Source organism: Lutjanus erythropterus, chromosome 8 (assembly GCF_056507025.1).
Source record: "Lutjanus erythropterus isolate fLutEry1 chromosome 8, fLutEry1.hap2, whole genome shotgun sequence".
Classification (NCBI taxonomy): Eukaryota; Metazoa; Chordata; class Actinopteri; order Lutjaniformes; family Lutjanidae; genus Lutjanus; species Lutjanus erythropterus.
The window spans coordinates 13,806,831-13,829,350 of record NC_139324.1 but is presented as its reverse complement, the minus strand read 5'-3'; the positions used below and the strand labels follow the sequence as shown (position 1 = coordinate 13,829,350).

The 22,520-nt window shown below is 38.8% G+C and overlaps 1 protein-coding gene across 1 annotated transcript; it reads left to right on the top strand.

The window, feature by feature from the left end:
* The first annotated feature begins 65 nt into the window (after positions 1–65).
* ttll4 (tubulin tyrosine ligase-like family, member 4) lies at positions 66–22,520 on the top strand. The gene is made up of 21 exons (XM_084724608.1): positions 66–159; positions 2,027–3,378; positions 4,410–4,899; positions 6,298–6,466; positions 6,563–6,639; positions 6,771–6,822; positions 10,331–10,449; positions 12,098–12,208; positions 12,885–12,961; positions 13,068–13,262; positions 13,947–14,029; positions 15,230–15,358; positions 15,567–15,689; positions 16,262–16,360; positions 18,024–18,158; positions 18,234–18,371; positions 19,521–19,617; positions 19,935–20,145; positions 20,822–20,889; positions 21,011–21,072; positions 21,904–22,520. Exons 2-21 carry the CDS (start codon positions 2,740–2,742, stop codon positions 22,088–22,090), a joined length of 3,261 nt encoding a protein of 1,086 aa, XP_084580734.1. The 5' UTR covers positions 66–159; positions 2,027–2,739; the 3' UTR covers positions 22,091–22,520.

Sequence of the window (22,520 nt, the reverse complement as noted above, 5' to 3'; positions counted from 1 at the left end):
CCCGCAGTGAGACAGGCTCGTATCCTAATAGACGATCTTCGGCCATGATGTTTCACTCGGACTTTTCAGCGAGCTACTGCAACGTGAGAAAATCTCACCGGTAGCCCCTCGACAGACCAACGGAACAACATGCTCGGGGCATTACAGGGGACAACGTAGGTAGGAATATATTTCACTAAACTGATAACATGGCTGTGTTGTATCGTTGTCACCGGGGGGTCTTTCAAACAGCCAATGACAGTTAGTGTTGTGTTGGTTGTTGCTAAGCTAACGCTGTCAGGACGGCGCAGCGGTAAACAGAAACGGACATTAACTAGCACGAGGTAACCGGTAACTAGTTCGCTGTCAGGACCGTACTATTAAACCGTAGCGATGAATATACCGTTTTTAAGAGTACACTGGCCTTACGGTCAGTGTGACACGAGTTAACACGCTGTTGTTATTTGTATTTGAGGTAATTACAAAAGGCTTCATAGGTCGCTAGCTAACGTGAAGCGGTGCGCACACACGTGAAAGTGCGCTGTCTTGTAAGAGAGCAGCTGTTACAGTGACAGCAGTGTTGGCAAGTTTTAACATACGGTAAAATGCCTGCTGAAAATACAGTTCAAACGAGGCAACTGAAAGAAAATGGCAATTCCGTGTTTGGTACTTTCCCTTACCTAGTAATTCAGGCTAGCAAACTCACGTCAATTACTTGGCTAGCTCACATAGCCGCGATTTCAATGGTAGGGTATGTAGCCTAGGCAAGTGGTTGTTCAAACTGGGTCCGGTGACCTTACAGGGGTCCTTGAATGGTTTAGAGGGGTCCTGGCAAAGGTCGCAACATATCATTTTAACTTCTAGCGCATTTTTCCAGTTGGAACAACAAGGGAAGAGGTGTGTTTGATTGATGATATAATAGATAATTCAGATCTGTGTTTTTTTCCATGACAATGTGAACAGCACGTCACACAGAACCTGATCCTTTTTATTCTAATTAGAGTTAGGGCTGCACAATTAATCACAATAAAATCGCAATATGGTGCAATATTCACAACCAAATGGCTTCTTTTAAAAAAAAAAAGAAAAAAAAAAGAATGAGAAAACGGCATTAGTGTGAGGTTTTATAGTGTGGCATAGATGACCTGGCTTAAAAATCTTGTTTTCCAGATAAAAGAACCAGATAAAAAGACGTTTGTCGGTACAGACCTTAATAAATCGCATCATCACGAATATAAGAGTTTTTTTCAGTGAACATGAACAAAACTGATAATTTCTTCTTCTTTCATCTTTTTTTTTTTTTGCCAAATTGTGCAGTCCTACTTTGGGCCCAAGGTCAAAAAATAACACTTGCCATCAGCCAAATGCTAGTAAAATATGAAAGTGGCTGGTAGATTTCATGATAATCATAATCTAAGACAATGTCAAATCTCACATCACAATATTGATATGATATCAGTAGCTTACATTTCCCAACCATTGGTCTCATCACTTTGGAATTTGGAAAACAGTGATATCAACACCATTTTCTGGTTTCTCCATTTACCATTCATTGATTTTGAAGACATTCTTTTTGCCAAACCTGAAAAAAGTACTTAGAGGTGCCCTCTCAAACTGGGGATCCGTGGTAAAGATCTGCAGTCATCCATTAGTGAATTAATCATCATCTATTTTGATAACTGATTTATCATTAGCATAGTCATTTTTTGTAATGTTTTTTTTAAAGAAACAAAAATCTAATTTTTTTTAATTACAGCTTTGTAAAAGTATTTTCTTGCTTCTTTACTCCTCTATGACAGCAAACTGAATAACTTTGGGTTGTTGACAAGCTGTTGTTGATCTACCCCACTTTATATTGCTCAACACAAATTTCCACACTGCAAGTTCTTAAAGAGCTGTTAAAGGGATACCAAATAACATTTGGTGTAGGTTATTGTAATTAAAAGGTTTTGAGTAACTTTCTTTCCATACAAGAAGGAATGCTTTAGGATTTATGATTGTCAGAAGACTGGATGCTCTGGCTGATTCTGCTTCTCATCTTGTGTAGTTTCAGTGGTGAAAGCTGTTGGATTATTGCTTCCTGTGCATCAGCTGAGGAAGATATGAAAACTCCAAGGATACCACTATCCTCTCCAAGACCTGACACCTTTGTGTGAGCCAAGTATGCAGTCTCAGTCAGCTTGAGGCTTATATTTTATCCTCAATTGTTGAAAAGAGGAAGAGAAACAGCTTCTGGATCAGTTTGCATTAGCTAATGTTGTCAAGACTACTTGACCCGGCGTCGGTTTTATATTAGACTTGTAGTGTGGGAACCGCTTCACCTCAGGAATTAAAAACCCCATGTGCCTGCCTGTCTGAGCCTCAGGAGAAGGCCCTGCACTGCTACCTAGATTTAACAGTGTCCTGCTGACTTGCAGTACAGTTGCTAGGTCCACGCGTTGTGCTGCTGTCACTGCATCTGTGGCGGCAGTTATGTTTACTGTTGGTCAGGATTTATCAAGAACTTGCAATCAACCTACAGTGACCAACAGAAAACTTCCAACTCCATTCAGCTGGAGCTGACATCTCAGAAGTCATTCCTATAGAACAACCACTCATTGAGAGGGGTGCTACACAGAGGACTCTTTTAGGGAAGAGAACCTTCCTCCACCTCAGGCTTTGGTATTGTCTCGACTGTTAATTCCTATTCTGCTTATAAATCTACACCCAGGACCTCTACCCCTAAACATCAGAAATAACTACATCATCGTTGGCAGTGCCATGCCCACCAACCAGTCCTCCCCCTGGGGTGGAGGGAAGCTTCGGAGTTGCTCCAACGCGAATAGTTCCACCACTACAACCTCTGTCAGTACACATGCCAAGACAGTTGTGGCCACTAAAGTGCCTTTTAGTCAGACTTCCGTAGAGTTAGCTAGGAGAAATGATCAAGCCAAACCTCTCTCCTCTAATGTTGCCTCATCTGCTTCCCCATTGAGGCAGACGACAGTGGCCCCATCTCTGGCTTCGGTATGGGAGAATGGGGATAAAAATAAAACCAACACAGAGAGCCAATTCACCTTTGTGCCAGATGGGTCTTCATACTTGCCACAACAACTTAATGGAACTCAAAGCTCAAACCAGGTACTGGCAACAGGACTGAAGCCGACTGGTAGCATCCTCATGGATACCACGGCCCTTTTCTCTATTCCCAAGAAGGAATGCCAGGATGGGTTTAATGTCCAGCTGACTGGCACCATGCAGAAATCCATGTCACTCCAGACCTCTCAGCCTGGAACCAGTTTAGCAGTGAACAGACATCAGAGTGCTGCATGTGATTCGCCGTTGGGTTTGGAGCCTCTTTGTTATCAAGACCTGTTCATCAAAGGACAGCCCTCTCTACAGCAAACTAACAAGGTGATGGTGAGTATTGATGTTTCTCGATGTGGAAGCCACAGCAGAACAGTGGAGCATTTTCACACAACAAACATGGATTTTAAACTTTTAAAATTAAATATACACATTACTGGTAAAGATGCATGCTGTTGGATTTTTTCCAATATGCCAGTAGTTTCCAACTGATTTTGGTCAGATGTACATGTTGATACTAATATGTACACATTTTTTTCCATCTACTTGCAGAGAATAGTAGGTCTCTTGAAGTGGAAATAACTTCTTCTTCTTCTTATAATTATTATTATTTTTGTCATTATTATTAGTAATTATTATAATTATTCTTACTCACATTGTAACAGTCCACTGGGAGATACATAAACTGTGTACTTCTTCACTGCATATTATCGTGCATCCCTAATTGCTTGTCTTAGTACAGATTGACCATAACAGACTTTGGCTGTTTGAGGTTGATTTCTGGAGCTCCTGCTGTCCATTTAAAACTACAAAGGACACATGCAGCTGAACCACTAAGTAATACGGTGGCAAATTATGGTGTCATAGAGCTGATAGATTGGTCAAGCCTGGCTGATGTATCAGAAGGAATCTGTTTCAAGATTGTTTGTTAAAAAAAAAAACTTGGAAGATGAATAATTGCTTGCTTTTTTAAATTCCCAAATATCCGTGTCAGTGTTGGCCTTAAAAATCCAGTATTTGTTGGGTTATAGTTTTGTATATTGAACAGTGAGTATTGAGATGGTAGTTTACTTGAAACAAAATATTATTTTGTCCCATGAGGTTCACTTGAAGGGAACAATTAAACCAGTCAGTCATAGCAGTGTTGTTATTATCATCATAATAAGATTATTATTTATTACACACTTGCTGATGAACTCAGCTTTTGTTTTCATGACCATTACCATAGAGCTGAGCTTTGTAATTACTGTGGCAATACCAGGACTTGTAATTACTGATTATGTTGCCATAGTTGCCAAGTTTTATGTTAGTCTGCTTATAGCTGCCTCCTCCACATCTGACCTTTTCTTGTTTTGTCTACTTAGCTTGAAACTGCAGACTGTTCCTCCCAGCCATCAGTGCCTCCTCTCTGCCTTACTCTTTGTGAACATCAGGGGGCAGCATTGGGAAAGGATTCCTCCATCCTTGCCAGCACAACAGTAGAAATAAGAAGCACAACAAGAGAAACAACAACTACAAGGAGGAGTCATTCAGCTAAACAGGCAACAAAATGCAGTCAGACACAAAATGGCTGCATAACAATAACTGCTTCAAAGAATCAGTTGTTAGTAAGAGGTGGTCCTCCAGCAGTGGTGGCAGCAACTACAAACAGCAAGCCCCAAACTATAGCATCACTAGACCAAAACAAGCAGGCCCTAGAAAGTCAATATCCACCAGAAAGCACCTTGTCCACATGCAGACAGAGCAGTCCTCCTCCAGCCAGTTCCTTTCCAAATGGCCCTGTGCCAAGTGTGCTCAGTGCCAGTGTCAGTGCCACTCAGGAGAAGCAGCCCACACCGCTGGATGCCATCACAGGTAATCAGAATGATTGGTTACGAACTGTAGCTGTCAACCAAAGGAATACTGAGGTTATGGTTAGAAGCCAAAGCAATAATAACTCTGTTAAGAAACTTTGGTAAAGGTTAACTTTAGAGATATCATTTATACATGGCAGTAGGTTATCTTGCAGATTAGCATACCTGCACATCTCTCAGTAGTTTTATTTAGAATGCTGTTATGTTGATTGTAAATATTTGAGCAGTAGCTAAGACTATATAATGACAGTTTTGCATGGTTAGAAGTTTTTTGTCATTAGGTTGTAGAGGAAAGATCTAAAAGAAATCTTTCTTTTTAAGCTTTGGAGAAAGCTGAAATGTATGCATTTAGTTCCCATCTCTGCAGCACATACGCTTCTGTAGAGCTACAGTTTTTAGCTTTACACAATGTGAAACCATGCTTTTTTCTTAAGGCTGTTTTATTATGTGTATTGGGATCCTGCATGAGCAGACTATTTTCTTCCAAAATTAGAGTAGTTGAGTTTATATCGCACAACAGATTTTAATCGTTTTTATCTCACATACAATCCAGTTAGGATTTAGGTAATTCTGAATGTGATGACTGTTGTTAGGCCTGTCACAATTATCACGATTATTGATGCTGAATTTTTTTTTTTTTTTTTTTTTTTTTTTTTTTTGAGCGGGCTCAATCGTTTTGTGTAATTGTTAGAATCATTTCCATTCATCCATATAAGAACACCTGGATGAAACAAACAGAAATATCATATTTCCATCACTGTTTCCCACTATTGAAGGTTTGCCTGGTGCTGTTTTATTAATTTCATTGCATCCTCTGCTTCTGCTATTGTTTTATGGTACCTAAGTGGAGAACCAACTGTCTATCTTGAGGTGCTTACGTCTAATATTTGCATAATGGTTGAGGATGGAGATGAGCATTACTTTGAATTTTCTTTTGCCAATTTTCTGAAAAAAGGTTTAAATTTGTACTACATGGTAGTGGGTCACAAGGATATGACCTGTTGTATCCATAGTGTGTTGTTTATTTACATTAGTTGTACCAGTCATTGTCAGTAATTTCTTATTATCTCCGCTTGGCTTAAGTGTAGAGGGGATTATGCAATTGCTTGGATGTATGTACATGCTTCTGTAACAAACAGACCAGAAGCTTGTCCACAGTTAATCTCATGTCATTTTTTGTGCTTGTTCTGTGTACGGTTTACTGAAGGACCTCTGTTATTCAGAATTTTTGAAAAACCGACAGCTGTGGCCACAAGCTTTATGTTTTCAGCTCACTCCATACATATGAACATCATATTACAAGCCTGGAGGGAATTTCTCCACACCTACCAAAAATGACTCAAGGACTCAAGGATGACAAACTGAAACTCTGGATGTAAGACTGTTTTTTTTCTCCTAGACATGGCTTCCTGTCCTGCAGGAGCCTTGGTGGGCTCTGTGACCACTCAGATCTCCACAATCCACCTAACCAGGCAGGGACAGCCTGCCCCCCTGTCATCTTCATCTCCATCCCCTTCCTCACCCTCGCCAAGAGAGGAGTGTCTGGCTGGAGAGACTCGGCTGTCTGGGTGAGCAACAGCTAATTGTCTCTCTGATGCTCAGTTTTTTTTCCCACACTTGCAAATCTGGCTCTGAATATTTGGCCTCATATTCATTGTTCCCAGCCAGGAATGTGTTATGCAGGTGGATGGAGCAGAGGAAGAGCTGCCTGATGAGCTAGAAAATGCCTGTAGTGATGACGGTAAGATGTGAAAATAGACTAAAACACACCAACACTTTAAATGTAAACTGATGACACTCAAGCTGCTTTTAGTCAGCAGGCACTTTGTTCAGTTAATGTTGTAAACTGCTGTTGTTCTGTGTTGCTTTCAGATGATTCAGACTGTTCGTCCTCATCCACAGCATCCATCGCTCTCCTTTCTAGGTAAGACTATAACCACATACGCACAAATTTAATTTAATTTATGACATGTCAGATAACCACTAGAACACAAACACTGACTGATGCAAATCTGGAGAAGACTGCGGTTTTCTTTTTGTTTCTAACAAGTCACCCCAATCACAGTGTTTCTGGCGTGTCTTTCAGCAGTGTTTGTGGGCACTCTTCTGTTTTTTTTCCTCACAGAGCAAATAGGCTTCTAATTTTACAAATGTTGAAATCCATGCTCACTGAGAGAGCCACAGTCTGTTATTTTATGCTTAGTGCACTTTTTCCTCTCATCTAGTGAAGCATAATCAATGGTGGCAGCCATTCACATCATACAAATCTTGAATATTTGAACTATATCTACAAGTGTCTTTCATCCCCCACTGTAACCATATAAATAATTGCTAGGTAGAGAATAAATTCATAATTTAAAATAGTGTTCATTATGTAATATACTTGCATTTTTGCTACATATGGTGTTAAACCGATTTAGACTTTTTTTTCTCAACTTAAACAACTTACACAGGTTGGCTATAAGTCCATAAAAATCATAAAATTTCTTAAATTCACATTTACTAACAAAATATCTTAAAAAGTATTAAAAAATCTGTTTGGGACCATCTCTAAAATCCACATCCCAGCCCAAGAGTTGAATTGAAATGTCTGTTATCTTCGCAGTCTTTTGTTTCTGCTATTTGTGTTAGAACACTTTGTCCCTTGTTGACCACCACAGCCTGGATGGCATGAAGAAGCTAGCCAGTTTGCTAACCTACAAACCTCCAGTTTCTGTGGGTTTACTCTCTACCCAATTTGAACCCTGTCACCAGTTGTTCACCTCCAGTATTTAACAGCAAGTTCATTCATGTCATTGAACCTGTGCACTTGAACAAGGGATTTCAGAATACAAGGAACAATGAAGGGTAACTAATGTGTAGGAAACATTGCCAGGTAACATGATTGTCCAGCTCCACTGATGTTTGAGTAAAAAAGAGGTGCTGTTTAAATTAATCAATCCAATTGACACAAGGAAGCTGACTGGATTAATAATGACAAGGATGACTGTCTGTAGGCTAAGTGGGCCAGGTTGGCATTTACCTATTAATTAAAAAATGTAGAAACTATAAAAGAGAACCACAATGATAATACAGATTCTAAGTGACTTTCTGCCTGGAAATTGGCATTCTACATGAACGTCCTCTGTCCGTCACATTCTTGGGAACGTGATATCTCAAGAACGCCTTGAGGGAATTTCTTCAAGCTTGGCACAAATGTCCACTGGGACTAAAGGATGAGCTGATTAGATTCTGGAGGTCAAAGGTCACAGTGATTTCACTAAACACATTTTAGCTATCATGCAAGAATTCATATGCTTATTATGACAAAATCATGTATCCAAGCCTTTGTGTGAAGACGGCATGTTTGGAAATCATTCACTGGTACCATACATGTCAGTATAGTGATAACGTCCACTTTGCCAAAAAAATACACATAATACTTAAAGTATTATGTGTATTAAACTACATATATTTTGACTCTAGACAAATATTGATGCAAGCTACAACTTGACTGGTTGGTGGAGGCATACAGCCATGAGGTAGCAATTTAAGTAACAGCCGTACTCGGACAAATAACTCAAACAGTTATTGTCATTTTGCCTTATTTATAATTTTGAACTGACAGTGTGAATATACTCAGACAAGTGTGCCTATATTTTTCCATTTCATACAGTCTTATATTTAACTTGATACATGCAGACATCCTGTTTCAGTTCAGAATGCCAGTGTCCTTTCCTTGGACTGCCCAACATCCAAGCCTGGTTTCTAATTGGTCTCTTCAAATGGCATAAAACCTATGTCCATCAGATCCTGTGGACTCTTTGTCTCTCTGTCTCTTTCATTCTCTCTCACTGCTTTGTTAAGAGACTGAAAGCAGCAGAGCGTGGTGGAAAGGTCTGCTGTGTATCATATTGTTCTCCACTGTAATGGCCTCAACAGTAGAACTCCCTACCAAAGACTCGGAGCTGATTCTTTGCTAAAACAGCCTGGATAGGGACCACTATTGTCACCTTTTTTTCCCACAACCAGCTGATTTGTTTATGTGTTCATTTACATACCCCCCACCCCACCCCCCACCCTTTCCTGAAAGCTATAGCTCCTGTATGTATAGTATAGTGTAAAGTTAGCTGTAATGCCATTGTATAGCTGTCTGTGGTGGTGGGATTTGATTTGATTTGGAAGAGGATAGTGCGTCCCCTGTTCCTTCATCCATCTGTTAATCCATCTTCCCTTCCTGCCTATATGACTGTCATGTGAGTGGGTTTCTCATTTTGTGTTCCTCTGATGTGATTGATAGTGTTATTTTGAAAGAAGAGCTCAGGAATTTGTTAATGTTGGACTTCACTTGCATCTGGCTGTTTGAGAAGAACCTTTTATGGCTGCGTGAAAGTACATGTCCCTGATACAACTGTCTCTCATCTTGCTAGGGCACTAGTTAGGGGTGGAGGAAAATGTTGATACATCCGTAGTATCACATGGCAATATTGTATCGATATACAGTTGCCAATTATTGGCCTTTTATTATACAAATTATTAGTAATTCAAAGTCCAGGAGATGTCTTTTTTTATGTTTTTTTTTCGAGTGAGGTCAGCAAAGTTCTTGGTCAGTGGGATTTATTTAATGTCATTTTTCAAATTACATTTTGATTTTATTTTAAGTGCCTAAAAATATTAGCTCCTCTCCCTGGTAATATTACAGTATGGAATGTGAGAACATTCATTTCAAGTAAGTCAAAACGTCCTCTTCTAGAAGGACCCCTTCATTTACTCAGTGTCAGAATGTACTTGTACTCTCTGGCTGATGTCTGTAACCCCAAATTCACCCAAGCATCATGTTACTGGCACTTAGTGCAAACGGTCACCCATCCCATCCACATTCGACTTGTGTTACAAGCCAGAGTGGTGACTGGATGCCAACTTCCGTTAATTAGAAGTCGATGAACGTAACTCTAGCTGCATTACTTTTTCATTTTGTTGTGAGACTGCAATTTGCTTGTTTAATAGTAACAAGGTAAGAAGAGCTATGGTGCTGACAGAACAAGAACCAGACAGTCTTCAGCAGAAACAGACGCTGTTGTAGATGCAGTTTGCCAGTTTGCAACATATAGAAAGTAAATCATTATTATTTAAATGTGTGTCTATAGATTTCATGCTTCATTAACTACACAGTAATAAATTGTTGCTTCTTCTTGTTTCTCAGTCAGTGTGGCTCGATGTATTTGTTGCATATGAAATGAAGTATTGTCCATATGGATTTGCTTTAGTAAAAACAAACTTGTTTTGATTAGTGATGTAAATCAAATTTGTCACTGATATGAATTTTTATTTTTTCAACAATATGTAGATTACAGTTTTTAATCTGACATGCAGCTCTTTTGTGACACTCTGTGTGCATTTGGATGCCCACCAATCATAAATGTGTTTGTCTTCACTCTCTCTGTTTCTCTCAGTATTGAGGAGCCGATGTCATTGGGGGCCGAAGATGATCGAGAGGAGAGACCAGCTTTGGTTCCCAGTTTGTTCCCCCTCATCCCTCCAACTCTCTACTTCAGCACCGCCAATGAGAAAGGTATAGTAGCTAGAACAGTAGTTAACTGAGGCTTAAGTCCCTTTCAGACATGCACTGCAACCCTGAACTTATTTTAGACATTACCTAGAGGTGCTGTATGTGAGAACGCAAATGTCCAAAGTAGTTTGGTTGAACATTGAATAGACTTTACCCAACTAGCTTCCTAGTGCAGAGTCTGTGTAATGTCCAATGACGCCCATGTGTGAATAGTAGGGCTGCAACTGTATATTATTTTCTTTATTGATTAATCTGCCAGATATTTTCATGATTAATCACTTATGATTTTTAGAGATGATGGTTTGAAAATTTCATGTCATGATTATAGTGACCAAAATTGTTAGTATTATCACAGTAATATTAAAACGCACTGAACATATTGAAAAATGTCTGATATACACTGTCATCATCTCACAAAGTTTATGGAAAAAAAATCACAATTTCCCAAAACCCACAGCAGTGTCTTTAGAGTGCTATTTTCTCCTTCCAACAGTCCAAAACCGAGAGACTCATTTACTATCATGAATGACAAAGCAAGCAGCAAATCCTTACATTTAAGAAGTTGGAACCAGCAAATATTTCACATTTTTGCTTGAAAAATGACTGAAATGATTAATTATCAAAACTAATTTTCGTTTGAATTGACTGATCAATTTATAATTAATTGACTAATTGTTGCGGCTCCAGTGAAGATAAAATAGAGCTTAAAAGAATAGAGAGAATGTTATTGAGAATAGAGCAGGTCACAGCAAGCGAGTGGGCATGTTGATGACCTGTGAAGCTGCTTTGTACTCTTGTCCGTTTGTCTTTAGTCTATATTGTTTTTTGCTTTCTTTTGTTGACATTATAAATATATCCAAATGTTTGTAGTTTTGATATCAATGCCAAACTGTCATCATATGTCCTGTAGGTGATACCACGTTTGATGCAGACATGCTCCTTTGGGGTGCTACATGTGTAAAAGGGGAACTTCAGACAATGTCTGGACCCGATTTAGAGTTCATATGAGCTCTAGGGTGTTAAACCTGCCAGTTTTCAGTTTATTACAATCATTGACCAAGGTGTTACTTTAGGAGACGCCAAGCCCAAGTAGATAAAAATTTGAATCTTTTAAGGACCCCAACACTTTTTTCTAATAATGTGAGAGGAGATTGTGTCACTATGGGACTGATTAACAGACTGAAGGGAAGTCTGTTACTGAAGTTGTCATTCAGCAAAGATCTTAAAAGTCACCACACAGGTTAACATATTGACAGCTGAGTTAGGTCAAGTTTGGCTGTTTTAAAATAATGTGATGAAATGGCAGCCCAGAGATGCTACTCAAATTTCAGTGGTTGTGATTAATTTGTTGTTTGTCTGAAAACTGTAGGCCAAATTTAAAGTTTCGTTTAATGCACTGATACACTGGTTGAAGCATATTCCTCTTTGAAATGGAACAAGCTGTGTTTTTTTTTTGTTTAAGCCATTTTAAATGTTACTGCAGTTTTATTTTACTAATTAATTTACTGAACATCTTCTACCAGCATATTGATTCTTTGAATTCTAAGTGCTGTGAATTTTTTCAGTATTTGCATTATACTTCAGTCTATATAATTGGTATTGTGGAGAAAATATGGTTGTAAGTTATTTACAAGTTTTGTGTTCATTGCAGTGGAACTGCTGCCTGCAGAACAAAGACGACTATTAAAATGGAAGATGAGCACCGTCACACCAAATGTTGTCAAACACACCATTGCCAGATCACACTTCAAAGTCACCAAGAGTAAGTCATTGTGTGTGTGTGTGTGTGTGTGTGTGTGTGTGTGTGTGTGTGTGTGTGTGTGTGTGTGTGTGTGTGTGTGTGTGTGTGTGTGTGTGAGTGTTGCTGCTGAGACTAATTTTCATTTACCCCACACAAGTTAGAAGCAGTTAATTCAAAGACAGACCATGATCATGATCCAAGAAATATATCTGCAAAGCGTGAAACTGGTGAACTTAGTCTTTGTGGATTTAATCATTAGGGCTCACCATTTGCTCATTGTTTAGATATAATGCATAATAATACATACTTGCCTTTAAGACAGTCCCTGTTGACCCTGTATATTTAGATTCATGTTGATTAAATTATATTCAACTGTGTCTCTCACAGTGACTGATGTCCTATGCTGTAACTAAGATATGGTTCCATATTTCTTGACAAAATGTATACAAATGATTGTGGACATTTTAGCCCAAGTTAGGACTGTCAGCGAATATTCCAAATTCACTTACATATCTCAATTAAAAAGCAAAACAGGCATTTGAGTGTAAAAATTCATATTCGGTTGCAAGTTCTCACCTGGGCTGCTGCACTGAATGGTCTGCATGACTTGTGTAAGAGCAATATGCACAAGCTGAACTGTTAATGAACTGTGAAAAACTGTCTTGATTGATCAAAATCTGTTATTCTGTTTGTGTAGAAAGCCATGACTGGTTGGGCTGCTGGGGACACCACATGAAGTCTCCTGGCTTCAAGGCCCTTGCAGAGCACCAGAAGGTGAGAAACTGTAGATGCACTACTCATTCCAGCCTTCACTGAAGGAAGGTGAAACGACCTTTTCTCCAGAATAACACTCAACATGCCTGTGTTTCTTTTGTCCTAGCTGAACCACTTCCCAGGAACATTTCAGATTGGCAGAAAGGACAGGCTGTGGAGGAACCTGTCTAAGATGCAGGTTCGCTTTGGCAAACAGGAGTTCAGCTTTTTCCCCCGGACCTTCATCCTTCCTCAGGACATCAAGCTGCTTCGCAAGGCCTGGGAGGACAGTGGCTCCAGGCAGAAATGGATCATCAAACCTGTATGTTTAACCAGATAACTTTCTCAGTTTAGTTGTAAATATGTCAAAGACTGATCAGTGTCAGTACACAGGAAGGAAAAAAAATTGACAAATTCTGAATTTTTGTTTTTTCTGTAAGCATTTCTTTTGACTAATCCATTCATGATGCCTCATGAAAAATAGGACTGTACCCAGGTTAGAATTTTGTCAGTTGAATGTGATTTGGCTGTTCAGTACAAAGATTTTAATATTTGTTCCTGAAGTCCTATATCAGCCTACATGAGTGTAATGTTTTAGCCTACCTCATGTTTTATGCCTTTGTTGTTCATCTGTGATGTGAAAACATCAGAAGTCCACACAGTCAGAGAAAGTTCAAGTGTGCGTCCTGCTCATAGTTGAGTTATAAAATCCCAGCACACCGCAGTGAGTCTGACTGTCCATCACAGTTAGTTTTGTCGTCATTGTGAGACTTGGGTTTGTGACGTTTACAGCTTCTGTGTACAGTGATGCAGTTAAAAAATGTGTGCAGAGATTGACTGCCAAAATGAGAGTAGCCTGAGTGGCTTTTCAACTGACTTGAATCATTGAGTTTTCAGATGCAGCCATAATAAAAAAAATGTGTTCAAGTTTAATTTAAAAATATGTGAAATTTTTTAAGACGTTTGTTTAATTTACACTCTTTTATCCTCCTCTCATTTCTAACAGCCTGCATCAGCCAGAGGAATAGGAATCCAGGTCATCCACAAATGGAGCCAGATGCCCCGCAAGAGACCACTACTGGTCCAAAAGTAAGTAGCCCAAAATAGATTGCTAATGGTTTGAAATAGGGCTGTCACAGTGTCAGATTTTCACTTGACAATTATTGTGGCCAAAAGAATTCATAACAATATTATCATGGTAATAAAAAACTGTCAGTCAAATTTATCTTCAATTTTGTTTATTGTGCATTTTGTGTGTTTCTTTGCAAATGAATTACACTCAAAATGTAAATGTAGAGAGTCTGTACTCTTAACTGTAACTGATTTAAGAGCATACATGTTTAAGAGGATTATTTACACAATAGGGACTTGTGCCAAGATAGAATTGTACATTTTTTTAAATGATTGAAGGTGATTTTAATTAACTACCTATTAGAAGATGTTCTAAAAATAATACTCTCTCTTTTCCATGGATCTGACTCTGCATATCCGTTCTTTATTTGCCTCCTTACCAAAACTCTGCGCTCCGTAGGAGGACTTAATGTTATGGATGTAGTTTGGATTGTGATATTAATGATCAGATAATAATGTTAAACAAAACATGATGCTGTGATATTGTCACACTAAGCCGAGGCACATGGACTTGACTGTATGCTTTCATTTTAATCTGTGCAGCTGTCTGCACTGCCTCCCTGTATGGTCAAATCTCACATATGTCTATTTACGCTTCAACTTTATTTTTTCATCAGTGTGCACATAAACGCAAGGTTGATGCCCAATAAAAAGACACTGAATAAATATATTTAAGCAGTGTGTCAGTCTCTCTGGACAGAGGCAGAGAAAGAGTAGCTGCGGCCCACAGACTCACAGCCTCCACTGGCCCGTTTAATTGTCGCCAATAATAGAAATAATCTACACTTAATTGCAACAACAATTAGTGTTGGTAATAGTCATTGTGGTGCTGGTTTATAGTTAGGACCATGAGTGAGGTGGCTGTTACATTTCTTCACACTGCTGACATTTCACTGGGGATGTGGGTCATTGGTGATGCCCTGTCTGCCACCCCCTAGCACTTGGATAGTATATTTACCGTTAAGCGTGACTACCACTGGATGATATGAAATTAGGGATCATCACTCAACCCTAACACAATTTTATTGTGTATTTTTACCATGATATCAATATCATGTTTTATTATTATATTTTATTGTATATATTTATTATATTTAAAAGTTTGTAGCCCAGAGATAATTTCCCAGTACCTGACACTACTAAAAACATGTTTTGCAGGTACCTTCACAAGCCCTACCTCATCAGTGGTAACAAGTTTGACCTGCGGATCTATGTCTATGTGACATCCTACGAACCACTCAGAATTTACATCTTCTCTGATGGACTGGTTCGATTCGCCAGCTGCAAGTGAGTTTTCATGCCATTCATTACACTGACAAGTCCAAATACTGTAGTAAGTCTGTCATTTAAGCAAACAGTAATAGGATCTAGTAAAATATATATATACAGATATGATCAAATAAAACATAAATCAATGTTGCTGATCAGTGACACAAAAAGCTGATCATTGAGCTCATATTTGATTTAATTCCATGCTTGTTTTTCTCCTCTGTAGGTATTCGTCTTCCATGAAGACTCTGAGTAACAAGTTTATGCACCTGACCAACTATAGCGTCAACAAGAAAAACTCTGAATACCAGACTAACAGTGATGATAAGGCCTGCCAGGGCCACAAATGGTAACTTCAAAGAGACAGAAGGGAAAAATTTATGTTTTGAATCATAGAAGAATCGAGGGATCAGAGGTGGTTATTTGAAGAGGTGAAAGCAGGGAATGAAGGACAAAGAGGAAGTATAGAGGAAGCAGAGGGAGTGGAAGGAAGTAATATCTGTGTTTGAGTCTGTGTGCGAGTGTGTGTGTGTGTGTGTGTGTGTGTGTGTGTGTGTGTGTGTGTGTGTGTGTGTGTGTGTGTGTGTGTGTGTGTGTGTGTGTGTGTGTGTGTGTGTGTGTGTGTGTGAGAGAGTGAGTAAGTGAGAGAATGTCGTGAAAGCCAGGCCAACACTTGGTAAAAGAAGTCATTGACTCTTTGAATGAGAGGATGAGAAGAGTGAATAAATAAATATTGGATTGTCTTTATTTGGCTTCTTACAAAGAGTTTCAGTAAAACAACAACTATAATTCTGCCTCAAATGTGGGTTATTTTCCCATAAATGTTTGTAAAAGCTAAATCCAAATCTGCAACACATTTTTGCTACTATTCTTTGTATGTGTCTGAACATGTGTTCCCCAACTGTGTGTTTGTGTTTTTAGGGCTTTGAAGGCCTTGTGGCAGTATCTTGGATTAAGGGGAGTCAACACCACGCTGATCTGGGAGAAGATCAAAGACATTGTGATCAAAACCATCATTGCGTAAGTTTACCCATTCACTCAGTCATTTCTTGCAGAACTGCAGGGCAGTTACTGTTTTCCACAATTCATATTGTTCTGTTTTTATTATTTATTATTTATGAAGGTTGTAGTGAATTGTTTTTTGAAACACTTTAATGAAGCAATTTGTTTGACCTTTTTTATTCTAATGTCAAAAGTCAGTCTTCAAACTAGTTTATTCATCAGAATTCCTGTCACTTTGTACTTCTAGATACTGTATCAAATAGAAGACCAGTAATCTCACTGTTATCAAAGTAGATATACAGTATTTTCAAAATTGACCTGTGATAAAAGGTTTTGGGTGGACAACATAAGATTTTCTTTTCTTAAGTTTAGGAATGTCTGTCCTGCATTCAAAAGTTGGTACTGCAGTCCAAATTCAAGATATTGGAATGTGTTGTTTCCCCCTGCCTTCTCCTCCTCAGAGAAGGCATGTTGGGAAGCTACAGTCATTGGTCAGATTTGCAGTTGCCGGGGCTCTGAACCTACATGAGTGCAATATAATACTTAAACACTGACAAGCAAGGAAGACCACACTGATGTTTGTGGAAATCTTTGTATGTGAATTTGCTTTGCTTTGTCTTTGTAATGTGGTGAAGAAAAGTCATAGAACTGTACATATTTACAGACTTTCTCAGTTAACTTCTCTGCACTTTGGTCCAGGTTCATTTAACTTGCATAAAAGGAGTGGATGGAAACAGATAGGAGGAAATTTGATGCTACCAAGTGACCCAGTTACAGTTGTTGTGGTCTGTGTCTCTACGACATGTAGTCACATTTTTGGGGACGTTCAGATTTACTGCAGGAGTATAAACCAGACTTAAACTGAAACTGTTTGTGGTCACTGGTTGGATAAAATGTAATCATTTAAATTTTGTACGTTGCAGCTTTAAAGCTGACTAAGGGCTCTTTGAGTCTGTGTTTTTGCCATAACCCTCACTAATAAATATCAGGAATCTTTTTTTTTATTCTGGGTGTAGTGGAGAATGTAGAACTCGGAAGTCTCAGAATTGTATATGACATTTTGAAGCTTTAGTGGTGAATGATTAGAGGGTCGTTTTAAAATGGTGAAATAAGCTCTAATCGGTCCCTCCAGGTTTTGCGGGTCTTGTTGGCATTGTTGTGGCCTAAAACAGCAGCTTTTCCAAAAAAAAAAATTGTGTGTTGTGATGCCTTTTTGCGGGACCAAGAAATTGCCAAAGAAAGTTGTGATATTTTTTGTATAATTCATTAAAAATAAAAGGCAACTTGTTCCAGGGAGAACAAAACTGCACTCTGTTCTGAGTGTTTTAAGTAACGTTACCAAAAAGACTCCGAATTATAAAGAGTTTCACAAAATATGTTTTACTTGTAAATGAAGAAGTGCACCTGGGGACTATTTCACAAAGCAAAATCTTTTTGGAATTCAAACTCAGGTAGCACAAAATTATTAAATAAAAAAATCCACAGAGCATTGATAAAAATGACAAATGTGATCTTTTCAGTACCCATGACAAATTAAAAACATATGGATGCAAAAATTATTTGGTTGAACTCACAGTAAACTATGATCATTGGTCAGATTCACGGAAAGGTCATGGGTATTGGTTGAATTTCCGTGACTTTCGTGGAGGCCCTGTCTAATCTCCTGTGTGTTGGTCATCAGCTCAGAACCGTACGTCAACAGTCTACTGAAGATGAACGTTCGGACACCTTACAGCTGCCACGAGCTATTCGGCTTTGACATCATGCTCGATGAGAACCTCAAACCCTGGATCCTGGAGGTCAACATATCACCAAGGTAATATTAGCACACACATGAAAACACACATAAGTTTTCAAAGCACATCTTGTAACCTTTGTGTTTCTGGTCCAGCCTCCATTCCAACACAGCACTGGATGTATCCATTAAAGGTCAGATGATCAGAGACCTCCTGAACCTGGCTGGCTTCCGTATTCCTCGACGAGAAGACGTGATTGCCCCCTGCAGTAGTGCTTCCAGCTCCACCAGCAGGTAGGGAGGAGGTAGTACACCTTACATGTTCTGTAACTGTACTAGCTTTTTAAGCCAAGGGGTGCCTGGTCAGATTGAATCCATCTGTAGTTGCTCTTTTAAAGCACTGACTGAAGTGCTTCAGTCCTATCGAGTGTCAAAAATGCCTTGTCATTTGGTACTAAATTTTGATAAAGGATTAAGTCTCATCAACATCAGTGAGCAAATAAGCATGCAGCTTGCTTGTGCCAATGCTGGCGATTCGCTGTGATATGTTACATTATGTGGAGGCATGCAGGAAAATGCTACACTAATGTTACACCCAGAGAATCAGATAAGCTACTTATCAGCACCAATGATCTGCACAGATGTGCTGCTTAATTAACCAGTTCAACTAACCTGTTAGCTCGTTGGTGAGTCCGTTCACCTAAATGTCCACTCAGATGGAAGTCCCAGTGTATCTTCTCTTTGCCACTGTGGGAATAGATAACCTGGGTTCAAGGCAGAGCATTTATGAAGGCTAACATGGTGTTGCTGACAGACTGACAGGTAGAAGTACTTAAAAGTAAGAGGTTTCACTCCGCCACTGTTTTACAGTGCCGCACACATAACTCACACAGTTACTGCCTTCTTTTTTGGGTTAGGCAGAGTACTGTTTATTATTACTGTTCCTTTTGGCAATCATTTTTCATTTGTTTAATACCAAAAACAGTTTCTCCAGCTGCTCCCATGTCATTGAACAGCTTCCTACTTTGAAATGAGTAGTTGTACAGTAATGTGTAATGTAATTGTCTTTTTCTTGAAATAGATTTTTTTTTATAAAATTGGTATTGATAAAAGTATCTTTTAGGAACTGGTATTGAAGTGGAAGTATTTGTACCACTATTAAAATATTTTGATTGATACCAAGCCCTTCACTCAGCCATCCTCACCAAAACTCCAAGTTTTGAAGTAGCCAAGTTCAGAACATAAACATGTTTATATCTGTCACAATACAGCCTGAAGGAACCGACAGCATTGTTAGAGGTGATCATAGCCTTGAGAACTGGGTTTTTAAATATCCAATTATTGACTTTTTACTTTGATGTTATAATATTTCAAGAATTGTGATGCATCTAACAATTAATTTTTTTCCCCCCACCCCATCTCTCTGTGTCTGTGTGTGTATAGTCTGTGTGGGGGTAACAGGGAGAGGACCAGGTCGGATCTGTCTGCTGATGAGAAGGTGAAACGGGCTTTTTACCTCACACAACGCTATGCTGACCAGGTACATGAATGCAAAACTCTCTAAAAATGCTAAATAAATAAGTGCATTTTCAGGTTTCAAGTTTCAATGGTAAGCTCAAGTGCAAGGGACTCCACATCAAAAGGTTTAAGCCTTCCAAAAACTGCTTTATCTGACTTATTTTAAAACATTTCCTCACTTAATGCCAAATTGCACAAGATGAGCATTGTCAAGAAAAAACAAATGTTGTTATTTTTCATCTAATTTTATGTGCTGCCACTGATGGTGCAAATGCTGGTAGTGACGATGAGTACTGGTTTTACTATCAAAAATAAAACAAAAACTTTTGTCTCGGTCAGGACTTCCTCTCTACAGTGTTGGACGTCTTGACACCAGAGGACGTTCGTGTTTTAGCAGAGACCGAGGACGAGCTGAGTCGTATTGGACAATTTGAGCGAGTTTTCCCATCACAGTCATCGTCTCGGTACCTTCGCTTCTTTGAGTGTCCGAGATACCTCAACATCCTGCTGGACCAGTGGGAGCAGAAGTACTGGAACAACAGGTTGAAAGGTATGTGTGTTCCTTAACTTCACTACAGTGTCATGATGATGATATAGCTCTCTTTTTTTTTAATTAAGGATTTGCAATGCTTTTTAAACCCTTAACTGAAGTTCAAAATAGTAGTAAGGAAGCTTTTAAAATTGTTTGTGTAGATAAATGAATATGTAAGGTCAGTGTTTTCCATACATTCATTTGTAGCAGCCCACCACAATATCAACACCACATACTGGCCACCACATATTGATGTTCTGTTCTTGGAGCTGCCCCTCCACCTCTCTCTGTCTCACTCTCACAAACAAATATACTTTATTTTAGCGGCTGCCCAAGTGTATTTTGCAAACCATTTTGGCATTAATTTTTTTTTTCAATCTGTCCAAAAGAACGACACCTTCTATGATTGATTAGTGGGCAATCTGCACTCGCTTTACCCCTCCTTCACCTGTTTGTTCTGCTATGTAATAGTTACCGACAGTTGCACATGCTCTTCAGAAAAACAGAGCGAGAGTCTCCTTCTTAATGTATACACCTGCTTATGTAGGTGTTCAGTAAAAGCCTGTAAGTATAAGTCGGTATCAGCCATTAGAAAAACGCATATCGGTCAACCACTTATTACAGGAAGTTATAACATACAGAGGGCAGAAGAAACACTGAAGCTGCTGGAGTGAAATGTCCATCTTATGTGCAGGTATCAGTCTGCTGAAGACTCTCTGTCAGAAAGGAGTCCATCTGGGAACCACTGACCCTGCTCACATGGTGAGGAACTGTGGAAAGACCACATTTATTTGTCTGAATAAACAATGAATGTGATATTTTTTTTTATAATAAGAAAAATCAGTGGTTTGATTTTAAATGTTGAACCTTTTTGTCTCTGTAGTGGTCCAAGTGTAGCTACATGTCTAAGTACAGACAAGACCTTGTCAGCCCATCCAGATCCAGGTACACATCACACATCACACACACACACACACACACACACACACACACACACACACACACACACACACTTTTACTTACACAATTTTAATTAATTTTCACAATTAGAGGTTCATTTATTTCTACATCTATTTATGTACTTTCTAACTTTTTTTTTTTCCCATATAAACTTCTTTTATGTATTTTTAGATGCAGGCCTGCCCAAAGCCAGTTATTTATATACAAAGTATAAATAAAGATTTTTTGCAAAACTAATAAATAAATATGTACAGAAATAAATGAACAAAAAAATGTAAAAAATCTAACTAGTTTTTATATATTCTCTGTTTGTTTGCACATTTATTTTCTTATTCTTTTATAGATAATCATGGTACCCCTATGACTCTACACTGATTCAATACAGAACTTATAAATAATATAATAATGTATGATATTTATTAGTATGATTTACATATTTGTTGGGAATTCTTCTTGAGACCTCCTTGTGTGTGTAAAGTTGGGTTAATAAAAAAAAATGCTGTGTTCAGTAACTTAGCACAATAATATGCATGGAACATGATAAAATGATTTTTATTTTCATCTTTGTTTTAATCTGGTTAATTAACTGTACAGTGTGTGTAATAAATCCTAATCCTAACCTGCTCTTAATAACTTTGATACTATGTTAAAGCATGTGGCAAGTTCTAACATATTGTACAAATACCTGTGTAGGTTATTAGCAGGTATTTGTAGAATAAACATTATGAAGATGGTCTTTAGGCTAAGTAAAGCACCCAAGAAAGGATTTATTTACTGAACCATCTTGCTGCTGCCCTCTCTGGTCTTGTCCTCCAGGGTGGTGGTCACCCATCAGCACCACTCCCATCATGACAACGATGATGGCCCGGACAGGGAGGTCGCCTCGGTCTCCAGCCTGCCTGCTTCGCCAAGTCCTGGCTCTAGTGTCACCAGCAGTGCCTGTACAAGTCCTCAACCCAGCCTCTCCCAGAGCCTGCTGCCCCAGCAGTTTGCCTCACTCTGAGACCCGGTTTGCTATCATGATGTTCAGTACCTCAGAGGAGACACAAAGCTCAGGGCCTGGGACTTAGCCCGAACCCCCCTCAAAAACCCTTCTATTGATCTTTCATGTGTAAATGGATGAGTACTGTACTTAGATCTATAAGCTTGGGGCCCAGTCTTAACAAACACTGTTGAGGGGAGTGAATTTTGTTTTTCTTTTTTGCACACCTATTTCAGTCCTGAAATCAAACTGGCAGTCAGTTCACGGAGGATTATTCTTAACCACCATTACCGCAACACCAGTAAAAATATGACACTTAAAGGACCGTACAAGTGTTTTATTTGTTTTATGCCAACTGTAGTTAAAAAGTATTCTTACTTTCTGAACAGTGATTTCCATTCATCTCTTTGCGGTATGAAAATTGTCCTGCTGAGACTTGAAGCTTGATTTG